This window comes from Ruditapes philippinarum, unplaced genomic scaffold (assembly GCF_026571515.1).
Source record: "Ruditapes philippinarum isolate M1 unplaced genomic scaffold, ASM2657151v2 ctg1111_1_1_1_1, whole genome shotgun sequence".
NCBI lineage: Eukaryota > Metazoa > Mollusca > Bivalvia > Venerida > Veneridae > Ruditapes > Ruditapes philippinarum.
In genome coordinates this window covers 73,485-96,198 of record NW_026864877.1, presented here as the reverse complement: position 1 = coordinate 96,198, position 22,714 = coordinate 73,485, and the positions used below count along the sequence as shown (strand labels likewise).

General features: G+C 34.8%; 2 protein-coding genes across 3 annotated transcripts in view; one reads left to right on the top strand and one right to left on the bottom strand.

Annotated features, from left to right (window-relative positions):
• Positions 1 to 111: 111 nt before the first annotated feature.
• On the bottom strand, positions 112 to 17,184 carry LOC132727124 (uncharacterized). Its single transcript, XM_060712531.1, has 6 exons — positions 17,087 to 17,184; positions 4,950 to 5,094; positions 2,812 to 3,305; positions 1,736 to 2,489; positions 822 to 1,007; positions 112 to 251 (listed from the first exon to the last, which is right to left on the bottom strand). Exons 2-6 carry the CDS (start codon positions 5,065 to 5,067, stop codon positions 112 to 114), a joined length of 1,692 nt encoding a protein of 563 aa, XP_060568514.1. The 5' UTR covers positions 5,068 to 5,094; positions 17,087 to 17,184.
• Positions 17,149 to 22,714, top strand: part of LOC132727126 (catalase-like) — a 23,802-nt gene continuing 18,236 nt past the window's right edge. For both annotated transcript variants that reach the window (XM_060712533.1, XM_060712534.1), the window contains exons 1-2: positions 17,149 to 17,319; positions 20,310 to 20,481. In XM_060712533.1, the coding sequence (XP_060568516.1) occupies positions 17,263 to 17,319; positions 20,310 to 20,481 (229 nt within the window). In that variant the 5' untranslated portion in view covers positions 17,149 to 17,262. The remainder of the gene's footprint in view (positions 17,320 to 20,309; positions 20,482 to 22,714) is intronic.

The window sequence follows — 22,714 nt, the reverse complement described above, 5'->3', positions numbered from 1 at the left end:
CTAATTTTCACATCAAAAACCTTTGGGAAATTTTATTCATGTAAAGGCAGAAATGTAACCAATTAACCTTAGATTAAATTTATTTAACAATTTAACAAATCCACAGAAATATTACTTACAAATGTTGGTTTTTGCAGCTAATATCTCAGTTTGATTACAAACTTCTTCATTCTCATCCAAGTCAACTAAGTTGATGTGTTCTGTAGATTTATAGTTTGTTGAATCAACAATATTTTCACCTTGGGGTTCCTCTGTAAAGTAATACAACAGATGTATGCATATAATATCTTAACTTAAAACTCAGTCTCTTAAGGCGTAACTTAAGGTTATAATGGCAACTTTGGAGTTTTACTGGAGGTGAAATACCCAAGATGCCTCTTCGAGCAAAATTTAAGAAATTTGCAGACTCTCCAATAGTTCCAACATCTCCTTATAAATAACTATGATATCTTTCTTACGTGTTGAAGATTCAAACCCATTGTGAAGCTGGGTAAGTGATTTAAAGTCAACAAAAATAACTACATGGCCAAAGAAGTGCCTGAAACTTTAAACTGAGTTCCAGTGTGAGTTCCTTATACATGTAGTTGATGATTCATCCATTATCTTAACGTTTACAGCACTATAACAAATACTTTTGTCAATTCAATTCCTTATCTGAATACTTTCTAATCAGGAAACTTTTCTACTCCGAATTTTTCTTCTGGTCCGGACAAGTTCGGATTACAAAGGTTCCACTTTACAAATTAAGCATGGAAGTGGTTCAGCAAAGAGTCTCATATACACAAATGTAGTTTGTAAGAATGACAAAAGATCTAAATTACCATTTATATGACCTTGTAAAGGAGTATTTTCATTTGATTGGTCAACTGTATTATCTTGAACACTGGGTATAACGACAGTATTAAACTGTACAGCCTGTAGGAAATTCTCTAGCGTATGATTGGACGGTTTGGGCTGAATGCTGACTGGTGCATTGCTGGTTCTTGGTTCATTTCCAGTCATCAGACCTGAAATATAAATATTAAACTTCACCAGCAAATCTAATCTACAAACAAAACTTCATGATCAGTTACAATAAAGGTAATCATACAAAGTTTCTGTAAATTTAGAATTTCAGACCAACCATTGTCACTTCTGTTGACACCTCACATTTTAATAAAACATGTACCTCCTGTTGATTTTAAAAAATAAAACTCATTATTTTGATAAGAAAAACAATAGGTTAACAACTGAATAACCCTAAGTTTTTCTAAGGAGAAACCCAAAACAGAAATTATTGGTTTTTGCCTTGTCAAATATTTGAGCATTGAAACTTTTGTTTTAGTCTGGTTTTCATACATTTGTAGAACCAACACATTACAGGACATATAGTGACTTTCCAGCTTTACTGGATCTTAGTCGAACCATCTATGTTCCGTAAGCTAGCCACACAACTTCGTAACATAAATGGATTATAACCTACAGCGGTGAAGGGCACGTGGTTTCTAAGTTAACAAACTTAACCATTCAGCCACGGACACCCACTGAAACATTGAAATAAATTATGGTTAAAGCTCTAGTGAAAAAAAAGGCAGAGAGTAAAGAATCAGACCTGTCTATTGCTATATGAAGGTTGACCGGCTTCTATACCTGCTTTATTTAAGTACTTTGTACTTTGATAGAAACATTTCTGAAATAACTATTTCAAATTACGGCAAGTTCGTACAAATGAAAATGGTGAGAGTGTCAAACTTACTAGAAGATGTTGTAACACTATTTCTATCTGGAAGAGTTGATATATTCTTTTCTACTATTTCCTTCAATACTTCAGTATTTACACTTTTATCTAGGGATATAAGCTGTAAAGGCCCACCAGGCCCTGTAGGTTGTAACAGAAGAGGATGCTGCTGAATACCGGCTTCTGGCACTGCCATGACTGGAACCATTACTTGAGCTGTTTGATTAACACTGTTAGATAAGACAACTGGTAAATGTTGACCTTCTACTATTGGTGCCCTTATATTATTTTCTGACATATTGCCCTGAACAGGTGCTTGTAGCCCTGTTGTTGAAAGTGTTGGATGAATCATCTGTCCAAAAATCGGATGTTCGTCATAATCGCCATGGTGATTTCGCATACTCTGCATTGCTTCTTGTAAAATAGACTGAGTGTCAGGATGGAATACTGGCACAGTTTGCGAGATGTTTTGCTGATGACTTAAAGGCTGATGATTTAAATGCGACTGACTTGCTGTAAAATTTGCTAGCTGGTTCAACATGGAAGCGGCTGAGGAATCGGCGACAGATGCAGGACTTATTGAACTAATGTTATGACTAGATGTAGGAAGCTGTGCCTCACTTGTATTCCCAAGCATTGGGTTGGTTTCCTGCGGGAACATACTCTGAATGAGTGTGTGTATAGGCTGTGAAGTGAAATGATGTATGGAAGGAAGTGGTGCCTGGTGGTCAGACTGTCTACTTGCTGCAGGAACCTGTGGGTTACTAATACCCTGTAAACGAAATAAAAGTGATATTATATAAACTATTAGAAACATACAACAATATTTAAACTTTTGAATAAAAGATCAACAATACACTCTTAAGCATTTGCCAATACAGAAAGAGCAATATATTAAATCTATAAAACAAATTTTCATATCTGATTAAATTATTGAGCCTGCTTTACCATTCTTCCTTTATGGATATCTAGAAAGGAAAAATCGAAGCTTCAAGAGCCAAATAAGGTCCATAATACAAAAGATATTCAGTCATAAAAAATTAACAAACAGGTTAAAAAGAAAGACTGAATAAAGTTTATACAGTAAGTCTTACCTGGAGAAGATTTTGTAGAAGGGAAGCACTAATCTGAACATGACCTGGAGTATCGGCCTCTTCAAGCTGGTTCTGTACCGCCTGCACTTCCGGCACGGCAAACACGCTGGTCGAACCATTATTCTGTGCATTCACAACTGTATTAGCATCATGCTGACCAATGAGAAGATTTTCGACGGATAATTTGAGATTATTCGGGTGAGATTCATCTGAATGACAATCGGTGATAGTTAGTGGACTTATACATGATAAAAGATGCTTGATCATCAAGGGCGATATCTGTGACAGATGCTCCAGACCTGGAATTTCTACAGTTGCCTGATGTTGTGGTTGTTGTTGGTCTGGTATGGATACTACAGCTGACTCAACTTCATTCTGATTGTTTTCAAAGGTTTTATTTTTTGCTTTTGTTTTGACTTTCTTCGGTGTAGATTTGGTCTTCGGTTTTCTTTTACGTCCTGAAGATTGAGTTTCTGCACTACTATTCTGAGAATCTGTAAATTTAAATAAATTGATGAATTCATGTACTTTAAAGTCTTTTTGCTGTGTTGGGTTCTGTTTTTCTCTATTTTGATAATAAGTTAATAAATCAATACTTTCAAGTTTGTTGACTATTCATTTGAAAGTATTATTAGTCAGTAAGATTTAATGCTAACTTGCACAATGAACAAAAAGAACATGCCCAAGGCTAATTGCACAATTTCCACACCTTCTTTATATCTTTTATACAATCTTTATTATCAGTACTTTCATATTATATACTTTTATAAATCTTTTCAGGCCTATAAATTACGATGATTGGCAAGTCATAATGAACATGCTTTCTTCTCAAACTGTCTATATAGTTTCAATATTTAAAGACAATGAATCAAGTGGAACAAACAATATACATATGTAGTTCCAAAATTGTTAAATTATATGATAATATAATCAAATTATCAAATGAACAAGAGCCATGTCAACATGGCCATCCCCCGCCGAATGTGTTTGCTCATTGGAAGAATGTATATGTAGTAGAGCGGAATAATTCCATTTTAAGAGGTCTTTTGGTAATGAAAACTGATGGCTATAGTGATTACAGATTTGAAACCTATGTGAATACTGATGGCTGAAAATAACAAAGGGCAATTACTGAAAAATAATGCAGGGTAGGTTATCATTCTTGTGTGCTGCATCCCTCCTCAGTAAAATCTATCCACCTATGAAGTTTCAAGTTGATACCTCAAATACTTTTTGAGAAAAAAATTGAATTGAAAAATTAAGTATGAAAAAGAACAAAGGGCAATAACTCAAAAATTATAAAAGGTAGAGTTATCATTCTTGTGCAGTGCACACCTCCTGAGTGAGATCTATGCACCTATGAAGTTTCATTTTGATATCTCAAAAGCTTTTTGAGTTCTGCTCTAGACAAAAATTAATTTTGAAAAATAACAAAGGGCAATAACTCAAAATAATGCAGGGTAGAGTTATCATTCTTAAGCACTGCACTCCTCCTCAATGAGATCCATCCACCTTTGTAGTTTCAAGTTGATACCTCAAATACTTTTTGAGATAAGCTCTGGACAAAATAGCATGAAAAAAAAGGGCAATAACTCAAAAATTGTATAGGGAAGAGTTATCATTCTTGCGCACAACATTCCTCCTCAATAAGATCTATCCACCTATGACATTTCATGTTGATATCTCAAACACTTTTTGAGTTATGCTCCACTCAGGTGAAATATTAGGTATGAAAAATAACAAAGGGCAATAACTCAAAAATTATGAAAGGTAGAGTTATCATTCTTGTGCACTGCACACCTCCTGAGTGAAATCTATGCACCTATGAAGTTTCATGTTAATATCTCATAGGCTTTTGGAGTTATGCTCTGGACAAAAATCAATTTTGAAAAATAACAAAGGGCAATAACTCAAAAATCATGCAAGGTAGAGTTATCATTCTTGTGCACTGCACTCCTCCTCAATGAGGTCTATCCACCTATGAAGTTTCAAGTTGATAACTCAAATACTTTTAGAGATATGCTCCGGACAAAAATGTCGGACGGAAGGACGGACGGAAGGAAGGACGGAAGTTCTACGGACGGAGACTATTTCTATATCCTCCACCGAAATTTTTCGGCGGGGGATAAAAAATTAACCATTTTTGGCAGTTTGAAGTACTGGCAGTGTGGTACTATCAGGTAAAGGTTTCCGGAATAATGATTTTACTGCAGCAGTCAGTGTTGCCGTGTCTATTGTCGACAAGCCATCTGCCATCCTCCTGATAAACCTTAACTGTAATGCCTGAAATATATAACACTCAAAAATTGGTAATAGAATGTACATTAGAGTAAAACAAGTCTTCACTTATATAAGTATTTAATACTCCTGATACAACATGACTTGGCAATAGTCTACAACTTAAGTCATAAAACCTAAGACTGGTGTGACCTGCCAAGTAAATTAATAGAAAGTTCAAGCCCTCAAGTTTTAATCAGACAAGGATTTTACACCGAGTCTCACTGTGACCTTGACCTTTGAATTACTTCAAAATCAATAGGAGCTATTCACTGATCAAGGGCAATGTTCCTAAAAAGTTTCATGAACTTAACCAAATAATTGAGCCAACAAGGATTTTTCATGTAGTGTCAATGTGACCTTGACCTTTGACCCAATAAATGTGACCTTTGACCTAATAAATCAAAATCAAAAGAGACCATTTACCGGCCATGGTCAATGTCCCTAACAACTTTGAGAAACCTTAGCTTACTCTTCCACAGACAGATATTACAACAATTAATGACCGTGAATCAGTAAGGGTCATCTACTGGTCTTAGCAATGTCTTGTCCAAGTCTCACAAACCTAACCATAAATTTATGATTTAAACACTACACTTATCGATTGATCGGCTGTCAGTTGGAAACCAACATTAGACTGCTTATCTACATGTAATAGGTAGTTGCTTGATCCTTTATATAAGGTCCCAGATTTCTATATTCAGGGCTGGGAATCAAAACTGCGTCGTATCCTACAAAATGTAAACAAACGCCGCCATCTTGGAGCGAAAAATGTATGTTTTTGTTTATAACTCTTTTTGTCGGAAATGACTGAAAACAAGATATATGTATTAACACGCTACACTATTTTCCGCTTCGTTCGGTATATGTTGCTTGCACAACTATTTTGTAAAACAAAAGTTATAGCGAACTTGCAACTCGAAGCGGGGCAGAATTTTTATGAAAATGTGTGGATACGACGCAGTTTATATTGCTTTATCTATCGTTTTTTCCTTCAAATCAATTATATACTCGTTTTCAGAGTTCACCATAAACTTCAAAACATAATTTTGCATCATTTACTAAACTTTCATTTAAAAGAGATGTTTATTTTCCAAGAAAATAATGATTTATACGAAATGATATGACGCAGTTGAAAATAAAATATGATACGACACAGTAGTAATTTTCATTGCAGGCTGAATATTGGTTAAACTATTTAAACTATGTGCTAGGTATGCTTATAACGTCCGACAACATTTCTTGTTTACAACTTAAGTCAAAAGCAGAGGTCACTCATTGGTTTCATAAAAATGGGAATGTAATACAATTCTATTAAAGCTGCATTTTTCGGTCGCATTTTAGTACTAATCATAAGCATCTACAAATTCCGAAAAGCTGTATCAAATGCAATATTGTAAGGGACTGTGAATGTTTATCAACTAAATTACTTTTAGGACCTTGTAATGGATATATCAGTTTAAAACAAATAATGTTTTATGACAATATGAACATTAAAATAGCATAATTTATTGACAAATGAGGTAATACTTTTCAGTCAATGCTTAAAACTTACCTGCCAGGATTCCTGAACTTGCCTCAGCCATTCATATTTGCTGATTTAATTTGTTTAGATAATCTTCTGGTAAATGAAGGAATTTAAAGACCATGATGTAGGACATTCTGAGGCTCTAGGACTATATAAGGCACTATAAGGAGGTTTATACTTCAAGAAATGATTTATTTACTTACTTTGTTTATCCTGGCATCAAAATGGCCGACAAGAGTTGTCTACCTTGATTCAAAACTTTAAATGCGTTTATTTTCATAAACATATACAAATACTTATCATTTTACATGTAAGAACATAGAATGTAACCCTTATTTACCTAAGATTTAAGCTACATTCCAAATAATTAGCTGGCATTGCTGTATTTCATAATAATGTTGATGACCGGTATGACCTCTAAGTTTGTCAGGAGGGAAAATTCAAACTCCTGGCACTTGGAATCTTTTTATATCAATAGTTCATTTTTCTAAGCTATAACCATGATTGTTTTTGGTCCAGATCTTAAGTGCATCAACGTTAAGCATGTAATTCAAGTGTTTATTGCATATTTTGTTATTAGTTAACTTTGTTAATTTACATTTTTCTAAATTATTCCTGTCAATATGGCTGCCATTTTAAGAAGTTCCTGTCTTTCCTGCCAGACTGCCAGGCCAAATGGAATGTTATGATTGGTCAATTGTGACAGTCCTGGCCATTTCAGAGTCTATATAAGTAGCCATGACAGGCTGTGTTCAGTTGGCATTTTGGCTTTAAATCCTGACAGTCGCGAAAACTAGTGACAAGAGCATTTTGTATATTTTCATGGAAACTTCTATTGTTGATCTAGCAAATTTAGTGCTCTTCAGAGTTGAATAAAGAAATTGTGAAATTAACTTTTTATCAATAAAAGTTGTTATTTGAACAGTTTTTGACTTAGCTTACAATATACATTGAAACACGTGATCGCACACCTATATGACAACGTGTTCTAGTGTTGCCTTAGCATGCTTATAAACTTGTTCCTGGCCGTGAGTTCGAAATGGGAGTGATTACTATTTTTGATACAAAATTCAATATTTTAGTGTAACCTCTCCTGGACCCTGTATTAATCAGGAACGACCTTAAAAACAACAAGAGGGCCATGATGGCCCTGAGGTCGCTCACCTGTATATAGGCCCCCCCCATCCCCGGGCCAATTTTTACCCAAGGGCTTTTATTTGTTTATTTGAACAGACTTGGTAGACACCCATAAGAAGATGTTTCATGCTAAACATCTAAGTTCTAGCTCATTGGGTTTTTTAAAAGAAGATTTTTAAAGTTTTTACTATACACATATAGTTAAAAACAATGACACCCCTGGGGCAGGGCCAGTTTTGACCCCCGGGCTTTTATTTGAACAAACTTTGTAGATATTTACTTAAAGATGTTTCATGCTTAATATCTAAACTCTAGCTATTTGGGTTTTTTCAAAGAAGATTTTTAAGTTTTTGCTATACACATATAAGGAAAATCAATGACACCCCCCCCCCCCCCGGGCGGGGGCCAGTTTTTGAACCCAGGGCTTTTATTTTGAACATACTTGGTAGACACCCATTAGAACATGTTTCATGCTAAATATCTTAGCTCTAGCTCTTTGAGTTCTTTAAAAGAAGATTTTTTAAGTTTTTACTATATGCAACAGGCACGAGTATCGGACCTGGGAAGAAAAAATATGACCAGATTGATAAAAAAAACCTGTGTTCATCTTAAAAGTGTCAAAAAACCAAAAAAAGATGTAAATAATGACCCCCTTTAAAAATATACTATAAGTTAAGAGAAGGCTGGAAACTCCAGATTCGAGCCTACGAGCAAGGGATTCATTTCCCGGGCCGTTGTGAAAACAATTGGCCAGACAATTAAAAAAAACTTTTATCACTATTTCACGTTTATATTAAGCTTCAAAATGAGACCAACCCCAAGTCTCTAGCCCTTCCCGTTCATGAAATATCTATCAGGAAACGAGCGAATTCCTGCTAAAAATCCTTGGTAGACAGAATTGCGGCACAACAATTCGGTACGTAAACATAGACTAATACATGTATGTCAGCTGACTACGGGTCAAAATTACTTGAATTTACTAAATAATATTACTAAATACATTAATGTGGACCACTCACAACCGTCAGTAGCATCTGATACACACGAGATTCGAGTTTCAAACATTTACACGGTCTTTCAATCGCTTTCTACGCCATTAGGCATCCTTGTGTGAAACGTTGCGGTTTTCGTTGCTATTGGCCAATCAGAAGACTCGTTACAAAATATCGAACAGCTGATTGACAATGGCGTAGAAAGTAATCTAAAGACCGTGGAAAGGTTTGAAATTCGAATTTTGCGTGTATCAGATGCTTCTGACGGTTGTGAGTGGTCCAACTTAATGTATTTAGTAATATTATTTAGTAAATTCAAGTAATTTTGACCCGTAGTCAGCTGACATACATGTATTAGTCTATGTTTACGTACCGAATTGTTGTGCCGCAATTCTGTCTACCAAGGATTTTTAGCACGAATTCGCTCGTTTCCTGATAGATATTTCATGAACAGGAAGGGCTAGAGACTTAGGGTTGGTCTCATTTTGAAGCTTAATATAAACGTGAAATAGTGATAAAAGTTTTTTTTAATTGTCTGGCCAATTGTTTTCACAACGGCCCGGGAAATGAATCCCTTGCTCGTAGGCTCGAATCTGGAGTTTCCGGCCTTCTCTTAACTTATAGTATATTTTTAAAGGGGGTCATTATTTACATCTTTTTTTGGTTTTTTGACACTTTTAAGATGAACACAGGTTTTTTTTATCAATCTGGTCATATTTTTTCTTCCCAGGTCCGATACTTGTGCCTGTGATGCATATAGGGAAAATCAATGACCCCCTGGGGCGGGGCCAATTTTGACCCCAGGGCTTTTATTTGAACAAACTTGGTAGACACTCATTAGAAGATGTTTCATGCTAAATATCTTAGCTCTAGCTCTTTGGGTTCTTTAAAAGAAGATTTTTTAAGTTTTTACTATATGCATATTGGGAAAATCTATGACCCCCTGGGGCTAGTCAATTTTGACCCCAGGGCTTTTATTTGAACAAACTTGGTAGACATTCACTAGAAGATGTTTCATGCCAAATATCTAAGCTCTAGCTCTTATGGTTCTTTAAAAGAAGATTTTTTAAGTTTTTACTATATGTATATAGGGAAAATCAATGACCCCCCGTGGAGGGGCCAATTTTGACCACAGGGCTTTAATTTGAACAAACTTGGTAGACACTCACTAGAAGATGTTTCATGCTTAATATCTTAGCTCTAGCTCTTTGGGTTCTTTAAAAGAAGATTTTTTAAGTTTTTACTATATGCATATAGGGAAAATCAATGACCCCCTGGGGCAGGGCCAATTTTGACCCCAGGGCTTTTATTTGAACAAACTTGGTAGACATTCACTAGAAGATGTTTCATGCTAAATATCTAAGCTCTAGCTCTTACGGTTCTTTAAAAGAAGATTTTTTAAGTTTTTACTATATGCATATATGGAAAATCAATGACCCCCCGGGGCGGGGCCAATTTTGACCCCAGGGCTTTTATTTGAACAAACTTGGTAGACACTCACTAGAAGATGTTTCATGCCAAATATCTTAGCTCTAGCTCTTTGGGTTCTTTAAAAGAAGATTTTTTAAGTTTTTACTATATGCATATAGGGAAAATCACTGACCCCCTGGGGCGGGGCCAATTTTGACCCCAGGGCTTTTATTTGAAAAAACTTGGTAGACACTCACTAGAAGATGTTTCATGCCAAATATCTAAGCTCTAGCTCTTAGGGTTGTTAAAAGAAGATATTTAAAGATTTTTCTTTCGGTTGCCATGGCAACCAGAGTTCTGCATGGAATTAAATTCTTTGAACAATTTTTAAAGGTGACCACCAAAGGAACATTCCTGTGAAGTTTGGATGAAATTGGCTCAGTGGTTTATGAGGAGATGTCATTTAAAGCAAAAGTTTACGGACGGACGACGGACGGACGGACGCCGGACGAAAAGCGATCACAAAAGCTCACCCTGTCACTTTGTGACAGGTGAGCTAAAAAAAGAAAGAGAAAGAATTACAAATTTTGAAAAGGTCTCTCGCTATCGGGAATGCGCAAATTGCATGCCTACCTTTGTTACTTGTAATTAGCAATAATTTCCATCAATTCCGTTATTACTTATGTCTTTTACGTGCCGATTTTATTAATAATCGATGAGAACAGATGAGCTTTATTATTTGAAACTGAACATTAAATTTTTAAAATTATATTTTAAATGGTTAAGCTACAATATATTTTTGCAAGTAGGTTATGCGTTCCGTTTAGTCATTTTATGTTCAGCGCCACGGAACTTTACCCCTGATTTTGTCGCATTGCGTTTCTTTATCGCCAATGAGGAAATGTCTACGGAATGTATTTTCTATATTTGCACTTAAGTATAATTCTTCTCCATCAAAACACTTTTTAAAATCAAGTTACATATGATACAACTACAAATTATTTTGTAAAAAAGGTGTCTGTTTTGCAAAGGTCTTTTACGCTATGCACCGATAAATTTGATACAGATATAGGCAGACATGATCTTTCAACAGTATTAAAGAATTATTAAGTTTTCACAATATTGAACAGAAAATTTAGGTCAGAATATCATATCGAATTTTCAACAGACTAGAGACATGACATCTTAACATACCTTCATATTAAAGTGTGATTTTTATTTGATAATAAATTGCCTGAAAACTTAAACAAACGTTTTCAGAAGATGACTTCACAGAGGAATACCCCCTGTTTACATTGAAAATTTCTCTGCTAGTCATACCGAAATAAGAAATTTAATTCTCTTTATAATAATTAATTAAAATATTTATAATCTTAAAACTTCACGCCAGAAAGTTAATAAACAAGAGGGCCATGATGGCCCTGAGGTCGCTCACCTGTATATAGCCCCCCCCCCCCCGGGTCAATTTTTACCCAAGGGCTTTTATTTGAACAGACTTGGTAGACACCCATAAGAAGATGTTTCATGCTAAACATCTAAGTTCTAGCTCATTTGGTTTTTTAAAAGAAGATTTTTAAGTTTTTACTATACACATATAGTTAAAAACAATGACACCCCTGGGGCAGGGCCAGTTTTGACCCCCGGGCTTTTATTTGAACAAACTTTGTAGATATTTACTTAAAGATGTTTCATGTATAATATCTAAACTCAAGCTATTTGGGTTTTTTCAAAGAAGATTTTTAAGTTTTTGCTATACACATATAAGGAAAATCAATGACCCCCGGGGCAGGGCCAGTTTTGACCCCAGGGCTTTTATTTGAACATACTTGGTAGACACCCATTAGAACATGTTTCATGCTAAATATCTTAGCTCTAGCTCTTTGAGTTCTTTAAAAGAAGATTTTTTAAGTTTTTACTATATGCATATAGGGAAAATCAATGCCCCCCTGGGGCGGGGCCAATTTTGACCCCAGGGCTTTTATTTGAACAAACTTGGTAGACACTCATTAGAAGATGTTTCATGCTAAATATCTTAGCTCTAGCTCTTTGGGTTCTTTAAAAGAAGATTTTTTAAGTTTTTACTATATGCATATAGGGAAAATCAATGACCCTCTGGGGCGGGACCAATTTTGACCCCAGGGCTTTTAGTTGAACAAACTTGGTAGAGATTCACTAGAAGATGTTTCATGCCAAATATCTAAGCTCTAGCTTTTACAGTTCTTTAAAAGAAGATTTTTTAAGTTTTTACTATATGCATATAGGGAAAATCAATGACCCCCCGGGGCGGGGCCAATTTTGACCCCAGGGCTTTTATTTGAACAAACTTGGTAGACACTCACTAGAAGATATTTCATGTCAAATATCTTAGCTCTAGCTCTTTGGGTTCTTTAAAAGAAGATTTTTTAAGTTTTTACTATATGCATATAGGGAAAATCTATGACCCCCTGGGGCAGGGCCAATTTTGACCTCAGGGCTTTTATTTAAACAAACTTGGTAGACACTCATTAGAAGATGTTTCATGCTAAATATCTTAGCTCTAGCTTTTTGGGTTCTTTAAAAGAAGATTTTTTAAGTTTTTACTGTATGCATATAGGGAAAATCAATGACCCCCTGGGGCGGGGCCAATTTTGACCCCAGGGCTTTTATTTGAACAGACTTGGTAGACATTCACTAGAAGATGTTTCATGCCAAATATCTAAGCTCTAGCTTTTACAGTTCTTTAAAAGAAGATTTTTTAAGTTTTTACTATATGCATATAGGGAAAATCAATGACCCCCCGGGCCGGGGCCAATTTTGACCCCAGGGCTTTTATTTGAACAAACTTGGTAGACACTCACTAGAAGATGTTTCATGCCAAATATCTTAGCTCTAGCTCTTTGGGTTCTTTAAAAGAAGATTTTTTAAGTTTTTACTATATGCATATAGGGAAAATCAATGACCCCCTGGGGTGGGGCCAATTTTGACCCTAGGGCTTTTATTTGAACAAACTTGGTAGACACTCATTAGAAGATGTTTCATGCCAAATATCTAAGCTCTAGCTCTTACGGTTCTTTAAAAGAAGATATTTAAAGATTTTTCTTTCGGTTGCCATGGCAACCAGAGTTCTGCATGAAATGGAATTCTTTGAACAATCTTGATAGAGCTTCATACAAAGAGTATTCCTGCCAAGTTTCATTAACATTGGCCTTGCGGTATCATAGAAGATGTCCTTAGAATATTTAAAATGTGGACGGACGACAGACGACGGACGCCATTTGGTTGGCCATCCTAAAAGCTCACCTGCACTTTGTGCAAGGTGAGCTAAAAAGCTGCTTATGTATACAGCTGACGTGAACAAATTTTGTTGAAAAAACAAATGTGTCCGACCGAGGCCGAGCTGTTTATGTTAACTGAATTCAAATCACTTGAACTGAACTGCTATGAATTCGGAAACCACCATGGACTTTTTATTCTTTCGTGTGGAAAACCTATCAAGCTAGTTTCAAAATGTCGATGGTTCTCTGCAGGTGCAAAATTTTGCCTGAAATAATGCGCAAAGGCGCACCTGAGGTATTGCCCCTAGTAAAGCTAATGTGTAGAGTGAAAGTTTGAAAAGAAACCACAAAAAAGCAGTCATTACCCAGAACATGCAGAACCACAGTTAACTTAGAGCGTAGCTAGCCAAAATGAATTCAAGTTAATAGATTTCTACATTTTTTTTTGCGAAAAAAATTAGGGATAATATTGAACATACAGGAAAATATAAGAAATTATTTCAGATATTATGATCAATAAGGTAACATGTTCATGTTTAACTGAAAAGTAGCTTCCGCAATGTAAACTTTCAAATTAAATGTTATATTGGACATGACACATTGAATTCTAAATAATCAAAAGCAACATAACATTGCTACACACCGCAAAATATCTGGGTTTTTTACCTAGCGCAAGTGATTATTCCTTAAAATAGAAATATATTGCCAAAATTATCCATGTTGAAAAGACTGCCAAAAATACAACTGCATCGTATCATATTTTATTTTCAACTGCGTCGTATCATTTTGTAAAAATCATTATTTTCTTAAAAAATAAACATCTCTTTTTAATGAAAATTTAGTAAATGATGCAAAATTATATTTCGAAGTTTATGGTGAACTCTGAAACAAATATATAATTGATTTGAAGGAAAAAACGATAGATAAAGCAATATGAACTGCGTCGTATCCACACATTTTCATAAAAATTCTGCCCCGCTTCGAGTTGCAAGTTCGCTATAACTTTTGCTTTACAAAATAGTTGTGCAAGCAACATATACCGAACGAAGCGGAAAATAGTGTAGTGTGTTAATACATATATCTTGTTTTCAGTCATTTCCAACAAAAAGAGTTATAAACAAAAACATACATTTTTCGCTCCAAGATGGCGGCGTTTGTTTACATTTTGTAGGATACGACGCAGTTTTGATTCCCAGCCCTGATATTTATGACTTAGTTTTCATATTGTAAAGTCTTCAATGTATTTTTGATAAGTTAAACCAAAGTTATTCTTCAATATATATTTGTGTGAAATCAATGTTGATGTTCCTAATGATAAATTTAATGTTTAAAATTTATTTTCTCCCATAACATAACTATATCTTTAAACTAATTTATTTTATGCTTTAACTTCAGTGAATAAAAAAAGTTACTGTCATTTGACAATTAGATCAATTCATTCTTTTTGACTGCTTTAGTAACTAATTGACATGATAAATTAATCTTTATGTGTGTTTTAAAGTAGTCTTGTATCTTAGGGTAATTAGACAGAATGGCTCATCAAGTTCATGAACAGACGTCATTGTGGCTAATGGGAAGACTGGCAATGACAAACACTGTACTATTGTAAACAGCACTGACCAGGCTTGAACCCCGGACCGCTCAATTACAGTTGTACAAGGCGGACACTCAACAAATGTCGCTAAAGGTTCATAACCAAGCAATCTAATGGATTAGACTCCGATGTCTATCAATGTTAATATTTATATAGTTAAACAGTAATAATACTTCAAATATGGAATGAGTCTATTTAGTATTATATATATTCCTGGTTTGGACCCCATTTTTGATGATACTCAATGATAACAGCTGGGTATTCTGATAACAGACCAATCACAACTTTTCGGCTGACGAATAATCGCAGAGGTGTTCCGGTTGACAACAGATTACAGAAATGGTGCATGAAATACCGAATAACACTTTTAATTTAAAATGAAAAATATAAAATAAACAAGAGGGCCATGATGGCCCTGAAATTGCTCACCTGTACATAGGCCCCCGGGGCCAATTTTAACCCAGGGGATTTTATTTGAACAAACTTGGTAGACACCCATTTGAAGATGTTTCGTGATACGATATCTAAGCTCTAGCTCAAAGAAGATTTTTTAAGTTTTCACAATATACATGATAATCAATGATCCCCATGGCGGGGCCAATTTTAACCCCAGGGCCCTTATTTGAACAAAAATGGTAGACACCCATTAGAAGATGATTCATGCTAAATATCTTAGCTCTAGCTCTTACGTTTTTTTAAAAGAAGATTTTTTAAGTTTTTACAATTTACATAAAAGGAAAAACAATGACCCCCTGGGGCAGGGCCAATTTTGACCCCAGGGCTTTAATTTGAACAAACTTGGTAGACACCCACTAAAAGATATTTCAAGCTTAATATCTAAGCACTAGCTATTTGGGTTTTTTTAAAGAAGTTTTTTTAAGTTTTTACTATATACAAATAAGGAAAATCAATGACCCACCCCCACTCTGGGGTGGGGCCAATTTTGACCCCTGGGCATTTATTTGAACAATCTTGGTAGACACTGACTAGATGATGTTTCATGCCAAATATTTAAGCTCTAGCTCTTCCAGTTTTCTAAAAGAAGATATTTTAAGTTTTTTCTTTTGGTTGCCATGGCAACCAGATTTTTGCTTGGAATTAAATTCTTTGAATAATTTTTAAAGTTGAGTACCAAAGGAACATTCCTGTGAAGTTTGGTTGAAATTGGCTAAGCATTTTATGAGGAGATGTCGTTTAAAGTAAAAGTTTATGGAAGGACACTTGACGAAAAGCGATCACAAAAGCTCACCATGTCAATTTATGACTCACCTAATGAACGCGATTTGTTTTATCTGACTTCCCCATTTATAGGCTTTGCCTACTTTCATCAGGACTGCTTTCATACTTAGCCTATATGAACGAGGAAGTCAGTTAAAAAAAATCATTCATTTTACACTTTTAAAGTTTCAATACAAATATTATGCACCACGTCCAATTGGAAAACCTCTACCATTATTATTGAGCCAAAATGTTGCGATTGTTCTGTTATTGGAATACCCCGACTATTAGTATTATCAACGAGTTAGACTGAAACGAGAAATGACACTGAGAATTTCACTGATAGAAATTTATATATCATTTGTTTTGTATCTGTATCTTTGAGGGTATGTCGTTTATGTCGTAGTAACCAAAATCTGGCTTTAACATGACAAGTGTAGTCTGTAGCCGAGCAACCCAAAGTCTGCAATCATAAAGCGGTCCCATTCTAAATTTCTTTCTCTTCCCCGTTTTATTTTTTTTTGTATGTTTATCCCGATTATCAGACAGTTTATGACTTCGGTCTTAAATAGTAGACAATTATTTGGATTAAATGAGAGCAATGCTTTTAAACCTCTATAAAATATTCATATGGTCAAGACAATTGCTAATTTAGTCTGTGGACTATCGTGACATTTATTCAACACATCGCGAAATTATATTACAAAAGACGTTATTAAACGAACAAATTACAATCATTATCATAACTCTGCCAAATATACACGATACTATATGGAAATAATGTGGATCAGTATAAGTCAATAAATAAGATTTATTTTTAATCAGAAAAAATGAAAACATTAAATAAAAGTAAACTGTACCTTACCGGAAGTCTTTCACAAAATTTAAATGGTTCCCTGCATGTGATAAATTTTGAAGCCAGGTAACAAACGTCAAACGGTGTCAAGGTCTCTCAGTTATCAAACATCACAAAATCTGAACCCTCTTCACTTGAGCTTTGATTCTGTCTTTGCTAGTTTGTGTCATTAAATTTTAGCCAAAATGGCAGGAAGGGATAAAGCTACCAACCAAATAGAGGAGTTTAAGAAGGCACAAGGGGTAAGAAATCTATGTTTTTATATTAAATAGCACTTGGCAGACTTTATTTCTTTACCAGTTTACATAACAATATGATTAGCTTGTTAACATAGTCAAACAGTTCAAAAGAGACATATACTTTTTTAAAGTTTTAAGCAGTATTTGGAGCTTGTATTCTGTGAAACGCTACAAAACATTTGTGGAGTGATGCATCATGCTATTGCTACAAACATTTAATCCAAATAAATTGGGTAACAAGACAACTCACCCAGACGATTCACCTCACAAAAAACCAAGACAACTCGTCCCTCAAGACAGTTCACCCCTACATAAATTGTAGGGGCTATTGTTGCCAATCTAAGGAAATTAACAGTTAATTTTATTGATAACCATTTGCCAGAATGACAATTCGTCCTGTGACTACTCTCCCAAACTAAATACGTTTTGTGTAACTAAAGATACTTCAGCGGACAGGTTTTATAGTACTGCTAGACCAGTACTGCCCAGACACGAAAATAGCACAATATCTTGTCGCGCAGTACAACTAATTATTTGGACTACAGTTATGGAAGCCAGAACTATGTTTCCTCAAGATAAGTGATGATTCCCTCTCGCTTCAAAATAATCATATTAGATGTAATTTACATTAATTATTAAAATCATAATGTGTAACATTAAAATTTAAATGTATGATTAAAATTTGTGAAATAAAATTTTCTCTTTCTTTATATTTAAGAACAGAAATTGGTCATTTTAACTGATGGGTTATCAATATTAAAACTGATAATGATTTGCCCAGGGCCAATTTGTCCCACTTCATCAATCATCATGGCACCATGTTTTAAATCATTTTTCTTCATGAATGTAACTTACCTTTATGTGCATAATTATATTCTAATTTCTTTGTAACTGCTGAGAAAAAATATCAGTTTTTCCAGTTGGTCCATGCACTGAAATGCTACACCTTTTTTATTTGAAGGCATTGAGTTTATTTATAAACATAAATTTCCAGTTTAATGACATAATATATAATTTATGTTAGCATATAGCATTACTAGAAAATACAATTGTTTATAAATTGAATTCCATTAAGTAACACTAATAGATCATATAAAAAAACAGTTATCACTTATTTCTAACATCAATGTAACTACTTATAGGTATCTCTGAAAGCTAAATAAAACAATAAAAAATGAGTTTAAACTTAATTATATAACATTTCTGTTAAACAAATACTTTTCTTATTCTATCTCCAAATCAAATGTTATCTATATAAGGTAAATACAAAATAAATGCATTAAAATTTAAGTACCTAAAACATACATGTATACATTTTTTTCAGTCCAAATGAATTAACAGTGTTTTTTTTCTCTACTTTGGGAATGGTGCCAGTACCAGACTGATTGGGAAAAAAATGTGTTATTTTGACTAAAATTGGGAATTTTTTTAATGCATTTTTTCAGCTACAAATGAGATTAGACATCCTGAATAAAGATAGCTAACAGCTTCTACTGTCAAATAGAACTATTGAGTGGTGATTTATATGAATATGTTGGATTTAAATGATTTTAGAAAAATCACTTGGCCTTGTGGGCATTTTGAACAGCCATTTTGGGAATTTTATTTAGCATTTGAAATTGGGAATTTTAATGTCTATTTTCTATTGGGAATGGTACCGTTTTAGGGTAGTAGTTATATAAAGAAAAAAAAACACTGATTAACAAATGTTTTGTATAAAGGGGGGGGGGGGGGGGGGGATGAATCTTCATTAAATTGGGAGAATCTTTACTTAAGTGCATGGTGCAAATCTTTATGTGGAAAATCATCAGCACATAAACATAATATTATTATCAATTAGGACATAATAAAATAGGACAAGCAACTACTCACATGGTAAGGGGTCTTATGATGTATCCATTTGACAGCTGATTAAATGTATTATCATATATTACATTGATAATTTTTCAGAAAATCATATTAAAACCATTAAAATACAAAAAGCCTGTTAAAACCTTTAGCCAATTACCTAATATTTTTCTTATTTACACTATTTATAAGAACAGAAAATATACCCTTTCATAATGATGAACATGACAAAATGGCAGTGAGTGCTGCTGATTGGGCAAAAAGATAACATGGCACTTATCTCCAGTTGCCATGTATTTTCCTAGTGATTTTGGGAAAAAGTACATGTACTTAGCCCAGTTTGGGAAATTTTGTATAGATCTTAAAATTGCTTAATTGGGAAAAATATTTGGTACCTTTTGAAATCTCCTCATGCTCTTTTGGCATAGTATTTTGAATGTGCAAAATTGTTTATTACAACCAGTGCAAATATCATTCAAAGCAAAAGAAAAACAACTTTAAAGTTAAGCAATGAAATTTGTGTTTACTTCTGTCTGATACAATACTGGAATGAACTCCAGGAATTGTAGTTCATTTTGGAAAGATTTTAAGATTGGGAAAAAATAAGCATATTTGCCATTAGGAATGGGTCTGGTAATCTGACCTGTGGTGACACTGGGAAAGGCATGGTTGCTTTTCCCATTATATTCTCATTCTGTACATGCACCCGCTGTCATTTACCCATTTGTGGGAGATTGGGGGTACATTTCAAAATTTAGGAGTATTGTCCAACAACATTCAGACCTGGCACTCTTGCATTTGACCCTGTAGTTGGTATATTCTGTAAACGTTACAATCTACTTGTAAATCGATATAAATGTATTGAAATACACAGTCATGACAGTATACTCAAATTTTTCAGGTTGTTTCTCAAGATTCAAAAAATGGTTTTGTTAATAAAACTATATGAAATTGCAGTAAAATATATCCAAACATCTTCAAATTAGACCCAGATTACTATTGTGAATTCTAATAGTAATATACATGCATAATACATGTGCCCATATACTGAAATGAATGTAGTGAATGTTACAAAATTTTATGTTCCTACAACACCCTATCATTCTCTATTACACATTATGCATTTATACAAATTATGTTTTCAGACCCCTGACTTGATGACAACAGGTACAGGGTGTCCTGTAGGTAACAAAAATGCCTCCAAAACTGTTGGACAGAGGGGTCCCGTGCTACTGGAAGACTTTGTGTTCACTGATGAGATGGCTCATTTTAATAGAGAAAGAATTCCCGAGCGTGTTGTACATGCTAAAGGAGCAGGTAGGAATACAAGATAAAAACAATTCTTGCTGTTAATCATTTCTTATTTAGAAAATTACATGTAATACCTCATAAAATTAGTCAAAAATATCACACTGGTACCAAGATCATCACTAATCTAAAAATAGATTGGTGGTGGTATACTGGTAGTTTTCACTCCAGATCACAGCAGTAAGCCTACTAAGCCACATTTAATTTAAAAGAGCACAGTTCAGCCACCGCATTTTTCCTGGGTTGGCTGTCAGGCAGTTTACCAGTATTAGTTGCCTTCACTTTTTGCAAGGAACTGTGACATCTGTACATGCTAGAGCAGAGGTACATAGAAAGGATTTCATGATCAATCACATCGAAAGTGACTTGCACTGACCGGGAATCGAAACCGGCTTGCCCGATTTACAGTCCAACACTTTACCTACTGTCAGCTAAATGGACAGCTTTAAAATTAGATTGGCACTGGCACCTGCACTAACACTGCGGTATACCGTACCCCGGATATTGCTCGATATTATGAGGACATTCATCCCATTTCGCGACTTTGAACGGGGAACGAAGGTAAGTTCAGCGACGATATTTTCCAAACTAATGGCTATTTCATTTATCTAAACGGGTTTTATATATCTAGAGGTATTTTTGTAGCTCTAAAAGACGTAAAAGTATTACAGGTATTTGTAAAATTGATTAAACTACCCTTAAACGATCCGCTGCTCACTAGAAAATACTGACCGCGATACTGTAGAATCGTTAGAAATTATAATATTACCAATATAAAAAAAAATTGAATCGAGCAATTTTTTTATTCACTATTCCAAGTATGCCTTGTCCAAATTTCAGGCAAAAAGTGTAAAAGTACAAAAAGATACAGGCCAAAAAAGATACAAGACAGTGTACCGAGTATTGATTTTAAGTGTACAGAGTATTGCAAAACAGCCCAACTTTAGTGTACAGAGTATTGCAAAACAGAATGAGCATATAAGTATGGAAACTCGATATTTTTGTCTAATTTTCACGTCTGTTTATCGATTCAATTTCATTTTTCTGATAATGTACTGTTTATATGATATTTATTCAAATATTTCAGATTCAACAGTGCATTTTCAGTGTTATTACTGTTCTTTTCTTCCGGGCAAATACAGAGATTTAATTTCCAATTTGGTTGAAAATCACACTATGGATGAAATAAAGTGTGTGCAGGGTCGGAAGCAGGGTAGAACCATCAAAATTGACGTTAAAAAACTTTAAATACATGTCTCAAGACACTTTTATCAAGGAGATCCATCTCTGAAATGGACAAGAATAAAAAAAAACATGTTTAGATGACATTAATAATAGGTTTTTACAGGGCAAGTTTGCCTTAAGAAACATATCGACGCACTTAATAAAATATTGGCCTGAGGGCTTATGCCGTCCAAGCATGCCGGTATCGTCTTAACCTTTTACTGCATGAGCATAATGCGAAAAATGGCTGTTTTCATTGAATTATAATTAAGCGTCTTGTTACAAGTTCAAACTGGTATGAAACTATAAAAAATGCTTCAATACTGATCAAACTGGGCACAAATGTTAGCTGGACCATATAGCCTGTGGAATAGCATGCTAATTTTTAAATTTCCACTTATCATGGCAACGGGGTGGGGGTGGTGGGGGGGGGGGCGTCTCAAAATTGCAAAAAAAACTCTATTTTGCGTTGTTTTTTCCCATCAAAATTGATTTCAAGGTGCACCAACTTCTCAATTGATTGATTGAGATAAAGTCTTAGGTTTTCGGCGTTTATTACACGGTACCTTTAAATCGACATGAGGCCATTTAGCCCCCCACAAGTCCCAAGTCTTCTCAGCGATTAGAGGGGCTACTGCCCCACTTAAAACCCCCAAACAGAAGGGGGCATCCCCCCCCCCTGCGTAACCCCCTTGATGTACCTTTTTAATGGGGGTGGCGCCGAAAAAGTGATCACTCTTTTAACAACATTTCTCAAACGAAAAAACCGTGTTTGTGGCCTAAATAGCGCATGTTTTACACTATTTGAGGCCTCAAAAGGGGTGGGGTGTAAAGCTTTATGAGATAAAGGTTATAAGGAACATAACCTTTTTATTGCATCTGCTGCCCTTTATCATAATCTTATCAAACTCTATTATTCGGTTTTTTTTAGCTATACCCGCCCGGCAGTCATACGGTAACTCATTGCTAATGGCGTAACAAAATTTCACGTACAGACGGTCTGCCGTTGCTAGAGTGC

Excerpts from the sequence above, each read along its gene's own strand:
- LOC132727124 (XM_060712531.1), bottom strand. The coding sequence starts at position 5,067 with ATGGCAGATGGCTTGTCGACAATAGACACGGCAACACTGACTGCTGCA. Across the intron at positions 2,490-2,811 it reads TTCTACAAAATCTTCTCCAG|GGTATTAGTAACCCACAGGT; the intron begins GTAAGACTTACT and ends TTTCGTTTACAG. Across the intron at positions 252-821 it reads TTTACAAGGTCATATAAATG|AGGAACCCCAAGGTGAAAAT; the intron begins GTAATTTAGATC and ends ATTACTTTACAG.